General features: G+C 30.8%; 1 protein-coding gene across 3 annotated transcripts; it reads left to right on the plus strand.

The window, feature by feature from the left end:
- Nucleotides 1–3,101: 3,101 nt before the first annotated feature.
- LOC117922317 (putative leucine-rich repeat receptor-like serine/threonine-protein kinase At2g19230) lies at nucleotides 3,102–11,048 on the plus strand. 3 transcript variants are annotated; one of them, XM_034840427.1, is made up of 13 exons: nucleotides 5,339–5,914; nucleotides 6,541–7,096; nucleotides 7,257–7,744; nucleotides 7,861–7,996; nucleotides 8,700–8,771; nucleotides 8,890–8,961; nucleotides 9,049–9,126; nucleotides 9,213–9,379; nucleotides 9,472–9,701; nucleotides 9,789–9,915; nucleotides 9,992–10,057; nucleotides 10,148–10,331; nucleotides 10,413–11,048. In XM_034840427.1, exons 1-13 carry the CDS (start codon nucleotides 5,785–5,787, stop codon nucleotides 10,861–10,863), a joined length of 2,757 nt encoding a protein of 918 aa, XP_034696318.1. In that variant the 5' UTR covers nucleotides 5,339–5,784; the 3' UTR covers nucleotides 10,864–11,048. The 3 variants fall into 3 exon arrangements, with proteins under 3 accessions (XP_034696319.1, XP_034696318.1, XP_034696320.1); XM_034840428.1 differs by lacking the exons at nucleotides 5,339–5,914; nucleotides 6,541–7,096 and adding an exon at nucleotides 3,102–3,304 and having other exon boundaries at nucleotides 10,413–11,045; XM_034840429.1 differs by lacking the exon at nucleotides 6,541–7,096 and having other exon boundaries at nucleotides 5,834–5,914; nucleotides 10,413–11,043.
- The last annotated feature ends 209 nt before the right edge of the window (nucleotides 11,049–11,257 follow it).

Genomic DNA, 11,257 nt, shown 5'->3' on the forward strand with positions numbered 1-11,257 from the left:
AAAAAAGCGGGCAAGCATTTCACTCTTTTATATGTAATATATTTTTAGAAATAGAAAAAAATAATTTTCTATATTTTTCATCTAGAAATTTTAGTAATAATATTTAACTTTTATGTTAAAATTATTTTAAATAAATTATGTTATATTTTTTTAAAGAGAAACATTATCTAAATGAGTATCTTTGAAAAGAGAAAAACATTATCCAAATTAATTAAATAAAGTAATGGAAGGATGTGAGCACATAAAAGTGAGATGATTAGTAATTTAGGTGGGAAAAAAGTTCAAACACTTAGCTCTTTTGTATATATTATAAATAGAAGTTTATTGGGAAACTTGAAATTTTGTTAACCTATTTTATATTCTAAATTTTTTTTTCAAAAAAAAAAGTTTTATACTTCATTCTTAATAATTCTCTACATTTATGTAATTATTTTTTAAAACCATGGCCATAAAAAATGAAAATAAATAAAAACAACTTTAAAATGTTTTTTAAAAATATCTTATTTTATTGTTTTTAAGAATTGAAAATTGTTCATATTTTTTTTATTATAAAACATATTTTCCTAGTTTATTTTCAAAAACAGTTTTTTATTTTGACTTGTATGTTGTGTTTGGTACACGAGAATATAAACGAAATTAAGATAAATATTTCACACAAGTTTTCTCTATCTAATATAATAAATTCTTTATAATTATTAATTACATTTTGAAGCATTATTTCTTTCTATTTACAATAATAAAAATACATATCATTATAACTTATTAAAATTAATTTTTAAATACTAAAGTAGTTTTCTTACACCCATAAGAAAATATTTTTAATCTTTTTAATACTTAAAAATAATTATTTTAATAAAAATTTTGAAATTCTGAAGAAAAAAAAAGGTGGGGGGTCTTAATAATCAAAGCTGTAAGCTGGTGCACAGTACTGCATAACCTTACAAATTGACTTGGTGAAGTCTGCGTTCTCTTGTCTCCTGCACCTACCACCTATTAATAATTTCCCCTACATTTCCTTCCTGATAGTTGTAAGTTTGTGAGCCATAACCTTCCAAATTGACTTCGTCAAGTCTGCGTTTTCTCGTCTCCTACAACCATCACCTATTAATAATCTCCCCTACATTTCCTTCTAGAATCTCCAAGTACAATAATTTTCTATACGTTAAGGACAGTGAAACTTCCTGTTGTGTACACTTGGTGGGAAAGATCAAATCAATTATGTGAAAACTTATGAATTTCCAATGTTGAAAATCTTAGATTTTACACATTCATTGTAATTTAGGCCACTATTTAATATTTTTCAAAAACTCAAATAAATTTATAAATAGTTTTGTTTATTCACCTTTAGAGTCCATGTATCTAATTTTTTGAAAATTCGAAAATTTTTATTTTTCAAGTATTATAAAAATTGAAAATATTTTTTAGAATTATTATCATCTTACTCTTAATTTCTTCTTTTTTTTATAAAAATAATTTATAAAGTATAAATTATTATTTAAAGTTGTTTGTTTGTTGCATATTTAAATTATTATACACTGATTCCACTTTAAATTAAAATACAATTTATTTGAAGAATTGGTTGATTTATACAAATTAGAGTTTTTTATTTATAAATTAGAAAATTCCCAAATTGTTACTCAATTGATGGAAATTTTGAAAAATTTTAATTTTTGAAGTTTTTTCTTAGAAAAAAAATAAATTATTGTTTGATCAATATCAAGCATATATGGATTTTTATTTATGTCTTTTTTGGTTTTTTGTTATCGTGCATTTTAGAGGTGTCATTTATAAAATTATTTTATAAAATTATTGGTCAATAGGCATGAAAGTAAAAACAAAAACACTTTAGAAAGAATAATTTTGAAGGAGGAAAAATCATCATCCACTAAATTTATATCAAGAGATACTTTGATTAAATCCATTAAGGGAGCCATGCAATATTTTGTTGTCAAGAATAATTGGTACATTAGAATATAAACGAAATTAAGAGAAGAATGAAAATTAATTACAATTCCATGTAGAAAATATCGTTGTGGTTTGATAAATTGGATATACAATGGATCCATCTTCCTCATATTGGATTTGTCTTCATTTTACATTGATGATCCCCAAAGTTCAAAAATGCAATTACAATAGACTCTATTAATTCAAAGTCTTTTTCCTCCGGTGAAACTTTAAAGTCCCTTTGCTTCTTTTTCTTTGAACCAAAATACAATGAATTGACTCAGTTTTCATATGATGCTAGTCTTCTTACAACACAACATGGCCCCACAGCCCTTATCATTTCCAATCATTTGGCCTACTGAATATGATGGGAAAGACCAACTTGGATAGGAAAAAAAACATCAATGGTCCAAGAGCTTCCATTGCAACTTCTTAAAGCTAGCTTACTTTTTTTTTTTTACATGAAAAATGCTAAGATATCAAAGTGATATCTATTCAAAATCAAAATTTGGATTATTATATATATATATATATATATATAGTGAAATCTAAGTAATTGAATGAGCATACAAACAAATAAGATTAAATTATAAAAACACAAATAAATGAGATTAAAATAAAATAAAATTGAAAGATTGGTTGAAGAACTGGTTGATTTATACAAATTAGAGTTTTTTTATTTATAAATTAAAAATTACTACCCCAACCTTCCAAATTATAATTTAATTAATGAAAATTTTGTTTATAGGTTTTTATTTATACCTTTTGTCATCTTTGTTGTGCATTCAATAGGTGTCATTTATAAATTTATTAGTCAATGGGTATGAAAATAAAAACAAAAACACCTTAGAAAGAATAATTTTGAAGGAGGAAAAATCATTATCCGCTAAGATTTATATCAGGATGTACTTTGATTAAATCCATTAAGGGAGCCATGGAACATTTCCTTTAATTTTCAATTATATATATTATGAGGCTGTCAAGCATAATTAGGAGCTGATCATGGCAGCCCAAGACATACGCTTTAAGTCAATACCCTTTCCCAACAAACACGTTGGAAGTCAACATCAGCCCTAGTTCCTCCAAGCTTTGGAGGCTTAGTATACAAGGCTTTGTCTTTAAAGCTTGTTTCAGGCCCATCTTATCCATACCTCCTCTCATTTCCTTGAGCTTCACATACTTCACTTTCGTCGAGATTTTTTTGCCCCTGGGTGTTTCAAGATCTGAAACATGGATGGTAGACTGACATTGACCTGGCTGATCTTTCTTTCTTGTGATTATTTCCTTCCACAGCTTGGGATGGGTTTCAGGGACCTTCCATGAGAACAAGTCAGATCGCAAAAGATCGCGGTCAGGGAAGGTAGGCATTCATTCTTGTTGGTGTAAGTCTGTGTTAGTGGTTCGTTCATGTTCCTATCTTGTCAAATCCTAAACATTCTACTAAATATAATTCATTAAAAACATAAATTTAAATACTACTTAATGGTGAGGTTGTCTTTTAAGGAAATTTCTTTAAGAAAAATAGTATCTAAATTGATTTTCAGGTTGTCTTTTAAAAAAGAGATTAATTAAATAAAATAAAAAAATAAAATATCAATAGGACGCACGGCATATAAGTGAGATACTAAGAACATTTTAGGAAAAAAAACAAGTGGAAAAGCATTTCACTCTTTTATATGTAATATAATTTTAGAAATAGAAAAAAATAATTATCTACATTTTTCATCTAGAAATTTCAGTGATTATATTTAACTTTCATGTTAAAATTATTTTAAATAAATTATGACATTTTTATAAAGAGAAACATTATTTAAATGAGTATCTTTGAGAAAAGAAAAATATTATCCAAATTAATTAAATAAAGTAATGAAAGGATGTGGGCACGTAGAAGTGAGATGATTAGTATTTTAGGGGGAAAAAAGTCTAGACACTTAGCTCTTTTGTATATATTATAAATAAAAGTTTATTGGTAAACTTGAAATGATTTTAACCTATTTTATAATTTTTTAAATATTTAAAAGAAAAAGTTTTATACTTTATTCTTAACAATTCTCTACATTTATGTAATTATTTTTTAAAACCATTGCCATAAAAAAAAATGAAAATAAATAAAAATAACTTGAAAATATTTTTTAAAAATATCTTAATTTATTGTTTTTAAGAATAAAAAATTATTCCTATTTTTTTTTTTATTATAAAACATATTCTCCTGATTTATTTTCAAAAACAGTTTTTATTTTTGACTTGTATGGTCTGTTTGGTACATGAGAATATAAACGAAATTAAGAGAAAAATGATGATTAATTACATTTCAAAGTCCCTTTGCTTCTTTTTCTTTAAGCCAAAATATGATGAATTGACTCAGTTTTCATATGATGCTAGTCTTCTTCCAACACAACATGGCCCCACAGCCCTTAGCATTTCCATTTATTTAGCCCACTGAATATGATGGGAAGGACCAACTTGGATCGGAAAACAACATCAATGGTTTTGGCTCCAATAACTTTAATTCATTGCAACAACTCAAAGCTAGTTTAATATTATTTTTTTTTCTACATGAAAAATGCTAAGATATCGTAGTCATACCTATCGAAATTGAAATTTGAATCGTTCAATATATATAGTGAAATCTAAGTCATTGAACGATGATACAAACAAATAAAAATAAGATATAAATATATAAATAAATAAAACTAAGATGCAAATAATGAAATTTGAAAATATATATGATATCATCATATTGATGATGTTTTTTCAATACATATAAAAAAAAAGGGTTGTTATGTTTCGGCATCTTCCTTGTCCAATTTTCCATTGACAAATTTTGTACATTATTCAATTTTACTGTTAGTATGATATTCGAAAATTCAAAAATTTTGTACACTAGTCAATGAAATTCGAAAATTTTGTATAAAAATTAAAATAAAAACAAAAAATGAAGAGTTTGTTGATTCCATCCTTTCATAATTACAAAGAATCATAACACTTGAGTGGGTGATTGGTTCTTATTTGAAACTTGAATATATAGATTTGAATTTGTTTCAAATATGAATAGTAATTAATATGAATAATAACTATACTTCAATTTTAGACAAAAATTAAAATTTTAAATTTTTTGTATTGACATAAAAATTAAATAATTAATTTTTCTTTTTTGTCAAGTCACAATGGATGAATGGTACGGCATGAAACCTTCCAAATTAATTTAGTCACGTTTGCATTGTTTTATTTTTGTATTCATAGTTTGAAAATTATTGAAAGAAGTTTTTCAATAGGTATTGAAAAGCAAGTCTTCAATATCTTAGCCAAACCCTAGTTTCCTCTATATCTTTCCTTTTCTTATTTTCCACTTGATGGGAAAGAACAAGTCAATGACATTGGAACTCATGAATTTCTAATGAGTTTCCAATGTCTATATTGGTTATGAAAATAGAATCCGAAGACTGAGAGAATAATTTTGGAGGAGAAATCATTATCCACTAAGATTTATATCAAGAGGTACTTTGATTAAATCCATTAAGGGAGCCATGGAACATTTTCTTTAATTTTCAATTACATATATTATGAGGCTGTCAAGAATAACTGGGAGCTGATCATAGCAACCCAAGACATACGCTGCAAGTCAATGCCCTTTCCCAACAAACACGTTGGAAGTCAACATCATTCCTACTTCCTCCAAGCTTGGGAGGCTTAGTATACAAGGCTTTGCCTATAAAGCTCGTTTCCGCTCTACGTTATCCGCTACATGTTATCCATATCTCTTCTTCTTTCCTTAATCTTCACCACTTCAGTTTCATCCAGATTTTGTTGCCTCTTTGGTGCTTCAAGCTCTGAAACAACATGGATGGTGGACTAACATTGACCTGGCTGATCGTTCTTCTGGTTATTATTTCCTTGCACAACTCGAGATGGGTTTCAGGGACCTTCCATGAAAACCAGTCTAGTCGGTGGAAGCTCGCGGCGAAGGAAGGTAGGTATTCATTTTTATCGTAGGTGTCAGTTCATGTTAGTGGTCATATTCCTATCATGTCAAGTTCTAGGCATTCTAGTAAATATATAAGTCATTAAAAATATAAAATCAAATGTTATATAATTATTAAACATGTAACACATTATGTAACTCATTTAACAAACAAGTTTTTATATTTAATAATTTAATTGAGTTAAGTTTTGTTTAAACATATATGATCACTATCTCAACCAAAACATGTTCATAGTTCAATTGACTTATTTATTCAAAATGATATTTAAATAATTTAAAGTTATAATTAGGTTAATCAACATGTGGTAAATTGGTCAGATTAAATTCGTGTTATATAAATTCATCCAAAAACTATTTATTTATTAAATGTATTATGCATATCAATACAAGTTTAGTCTAACTGTGATTATACTCATCTCATACCCATAAAAAGTATGTTGGGTTCAAATCATGTTGACAAATTGTATCAAACTTTGTCACTCCGAATTTTTATACAATTTAGCACCATCTTGCAACAACATATTTTTCTTCATAAAATAAGGAGCTAGTTGTAGTATAGATAAGCATATTCATTACAAAGTCTGTTTAGTTTGAATGAGTTTGAAACTTTGTAGGGTTCATAAGCATCGATTGTGGGATAGCTCTAGGCTCCTATTATACAGATGGTGAAACCAAGATAGATTACATTTCGGATACAGGATTCATAGATACTGGAATCAATTATGATGTTTCCAAAGAATACGTTGATAAAGATACCAATCAACAGCTCATGAACGTTAGAAGCTTCCCAAAAGGAGACAGGAATTGTTACACCCTACAACCAACACAAGGCAAGAATCATAAGTATTTGATCAGGGCTCGGTTCATGTATGGGAATTATGATTCCAAGAATCAACCTCCAATCTTCAAACTATATTTGGGTGTTGATGAATGGGACACGGTCAACATAACAAAGGCCTCTGGTATTATCAGGAAGGAAATCATACACATACCAATTACAGATGACATAGATGTGTGTCTAGTAAACACCAATTTAGGGACGCCATTCATATCGGTGTTAGAGCTTAGGCAGCTTAATGATTCGATTTATAATCCAACTGAACCAGGGTCACTGCTTCTCTATAATAGGTGGGATTTTGGTACACAACAAGAGGAGTGGAAGTTAATCAGGTGAGGCACTAAAACATGTTCTTTGAAAACACCCCATTTTCTTATTCTCAAAACAAAAAACCATTTTTTTCGTTTTCTGATTTTGTCAAACAAGTTTTGCCTTAATTCTCTATTTAAATGGAACTAACAAGTTATGTAAATATATATTCTGATCATTTAGGGACAAAGATGATGTTTATGACCGGATTTGGATACCATTAACACGGCCATCTTGGTTGTCCATTAATTCATCACTTGTAAGTTCTTCGTTTAGTACCTCTGACTATAAACTACCAAGGATTGTCATGGCGACTGCTGCAACACCTGCAAATGAAAGTGAACCCTGGAATGCCTCTTTAAACATAGATGATGATCCTTCTCAAAAGTTGTACATGTACATGCACTTTGCGGAGGTTGAGGATCTCAAAGGCCAAATCAGAGAATTTACCATCTCCGTGAACGATGATGAGTCATATGCTGGACCTGTGGCTCCTGCATACCTTTTTTCAGTCACGGTATATAGCAAATATTCCGTGAGTGGAAGTACCACAAACGAATTGTCCATTTCACTAAAAAGGACAGACAGATCCTTGCTTCCACCAATTATCAATGCTATGGAGGTTTACATGATAAAAGAATTCTCACAATCATCAACTCAACAAAACGATGGTAGGTTCTGTTCTGTTCTGCTCTGTTACATGTATGTTCTAATTTAGTTATTGAGCAGGCCTGAACATGATCCAGCTTTATTTAATTGCTGTTTTGTTTTCTTGGACAATCACTAGTTGATGCAATCAAGACGATCAAATCAGAGTACGCAGTGAGCAGGAACTGGCAAGGAGACCCATGTCTCCCCATGAAATACCAATGGGCTGGCCTGACTTGCAGCCACAGTACTTCTTCCCCTACTATAATCTCGTTGTGAGTTTGGCATTTTGAATTTCTTCATAGGGACTTAGTGGCAAAAATTATCAAGGCTAGCAAAGTTTGATACAATCAAACTTCTTGATATTTGTAGGGACTTAGTGGCAAAAATTATCAGGGGTAGTAAAGTTGAATACAATTTGTCAACATAACTCAACCCCAACACATTTTTCATAGTTTTCGATTAAGTATAATTGGGTTTGACTGAAATTCCGTCATGTCAACTTATATAACTGGTTTAATAAATAGATGATTTTTAGGTCAATCTACATACAAATTTGAATTAACTCATTTAATAATCCTACTAATTAACTTTATTGTAACTTTAGGTCATTTAACCTATATTTCACTCATTTTAGATTGTTTTTAGATAAATAGGTCAATTGAGCCAAAAGCATATTTGGTTGAAACATAATATCATATATATATACTTATACAAAACTTAACTCAACCTGATTATTAAATATAAAGACTTAATTATTAAATGAGTTAAATGGGTTATAAAGCAAATTACTTGTTTAATAATTAGGTAGCATTTAGGTTTATGTTTTTAACACCCTTATCATGTTGGATTTGGGTTGAACTATGTAGTAGAATAGTTAGGTTTTGACACAACACGAAGGACAATATAATTTGTCACCCCTAAATTTTATTAATCACAAAGAATTTACTAATATATGTCACTCTACTTTCCAAACAGGAATCTCACATCTAGCAATTTGTCCGGGAATATACTTCCTTCATTTTTGAGTCTCAAATCATTACAAAATCTGTAAGTATTAGTGGCCATGAGTAGTTAGTCACCTAAAAAAATGGTGGCAGCATGAATATCTTCTCTATAATCTCATGGAGGCCTTTACTTAAAATGCATGAAATTCAAATTATTTCAGGGATTTATCATACAACAACTTGACCGGACCAGTGCCAAAATTTTTGGCAGACTTGCCATCTTTAACAATCCTGTAAGTAATTAACTTTTAGTTTTGGGATATCTGAATTCTTTAGGATATATTTGCAGGTAATCTTAGTATTTGATGTTGTGTTTGCAGTAATTTAAATGGGAACAACCTAACAGGTTCGGTTCCACAGGCTGTTATCGATAAGTTCAAGGATGGAGGAACTCTGAGGTTTGCTTATTAATGATCTTTTCTAGTACTTGTTCTCAATGTTTGTTTATAGAATTCTTGACTTACCATGTTCTATTTTATGCAAGTCTTGGCGAAAATCCAAATCTTTGTCTGTCAGACTCGTGCCAAGGAAAGAAGAAGAAGAAGTTCCTCGTTCCTGTTCTTATATCCATTATGTCTGCAATTGTGATCCTGATCCTCATAGCTGCCCTTGCAATCATCCGGAAGTTGACCAAGAGGAGAGAAACCAAAGGTATTTTCTTTCTTTCATTTTCATTTTCATATTTTTCTTTTGAAGTGAGGATTTAACATTTTATTGCTCCGTTTTTATTGTGATTTCCTTAGCTACAACCATAGAGACGGTCACTGAACGCCCCAAAGAGGGGTCATTGAAGTCGGGGAATTCTGAGTTCACTTTCTCTGATGTTGCAAGTATCACCAATAACTTTAGCCGTACCATCGGTAGAGGAGGATTCGGACAAGTTTATCTAGGCACTTTGGCAGATGGCACTCAGGTTGCCGTCAAGGTGCATTCTGAGTCATCAATACAAGGCCCCAAGGCATTACGAGCCGAGGTTAGACGAATCAATCCATCCATGGTTCTACAGGACTAGAAGTTCTCCATCTATTGTCTGACACTAAAAGATTTTGAAATATTGCAGGCGAAACTCTTGACGAGAGTTCATCATAAAAACTTGGTTCGTCTAATTGGGTACTGCAAGGATGGTACACACATGGCTCTCATTTATGAATACATGTCCAATGGAAACTTGCAAAACAAGTTATTAGGTATATATCCACCTCTCTTGATATAACTGTCATTGAAAGCTACTTGTGGACTTCAATGTTTATGCATTTGCTGCAGGGAGAGAAGCTGCAGATGTTTTGAATTGGAAGCGGAGACTTCAAATTGCAGTAGATGCAGCACATGGTCAGAAATTAAGCGGATCTTCCACATTATAATTAACTTGCATTCAAATATTTCTTTAATTTGTGATTCTTTTCTTGCTTAATCGTGTAGGATTGGAGTATCTACACAACGGCTGTAAGCCACCAATAGTCCACAGAGACATGAAATCTTCCAACATTCTATTAAATGAAAAACTGGAAGCCAAGATAGCTGATTTTGGGATGTCCAGAGATCTTGAAAGTGGTGCTTTCTTATCAACTGAACCAGTAGGCACACCTGGATATCTTGATCCTGAGTAGGTGTTAATTAACGACATTATTCCTTACAATTTTTACATAATTGCTTCCTTATTCATGAAATATAACTTCCTATGCAGATACCAGTCGACGGGAAATTTGAATAAGAAGAGCGATGTTTACAGCTTTGGGATTGTTTTGTTGGAGCTAATCACCGGCCAGCCTGCAATAAAGAACCCTGGGCGAATTCACATAGTTGGATGGGTTAGTCCTATGATTGAAAGAGGGGACATTCAAAGCATCGTTGATCCAAGGTTACAAGGAGATTTCAACACCAATTCTGCCTGGAAAGCTGTAGAGATAGCCTTAGCATGTGTAGCATCAACAGGAATGCAAAGGCCAGATATGAGTCATGTATTGGCAGACTTGAAGGAATGCTTGGGGATAGAGGTGGCTTCCAGGAGAATTCAAAGTGTAGGTAGCCACAGCATCGGATCAGGCAATTTCCTGGAAGATAGTCCCTGGGTTCTTACCACTCAATCGGCTCCCCACGCTAGGTGGTTTATTGGAAGCTCCATTTTAATCTTATAAATTTGCTTAATGTTAGCATGTGGGAATATGGATTATGGTGCACTCTATACTTTGAATTGTGTTCATGAAAAATACTATATTTGGTAATTGTACCAAATTTCTCACAAACTTTAATATTTGAAAAACAGACCCTAGTAGGATTTCACTTAAGAGAGCACTTCAATTATTGTGTGACAATCTTAATTCTCTACATAGGACTATAAATCCTATATTCCATGGTCGAACCAAGCACAACGAAACTTTTTTACAAGAAAGAGTTGCAACAAGCAATTTTGTTTTGCATTACGTTTTTTGTTCTACACAACAACATATAGATAAGAGTTCTCATTATCTCATTTAAAATTGAACGAATTATGAAGTAAAAATAATAACTGCATGTGAAGAAATTTGAATT

This window comes from Vitis riparia, chromosome 9, assembly GCF_004353265.1.
Source record: "Vitis riparia cultivar Riparia Gloire de Montpellier isolate 1030 chromosome 9, EGFV_Vit.rip_1.0, whole genome shotgun sequence".
NCBI lineage: Eukaryota > Viridiplantae > Streptophyta > Magnoliopsida > Vitales > Vitaceae > Vitis > Vitis riparia.

Bases quoted from the DNA above. Each gene is read 5' to 3' on its own strand.
- LOC117922317 (XM_034840427.1), top strand. From the start codon at position 5,785: ATGGATGGTGGACTAACATTGACCTGGCTGATCGTTCTTCTGGTTATT. The intron at 7,097-7,256 runs GTGAGGCACTAA...CTGATCATTTAG, and splicing joins GAGGAGTGGAAGTTAATCAG to GGACAAAGATGATGTTTATG. The intron at 9,702-9,788 runs GTTAGACGAATC...GAAATATTGCAG, and splicing joins CCAAGGCATTACGAGCCGAG to GCGAAACTCTTGACGAGAGT.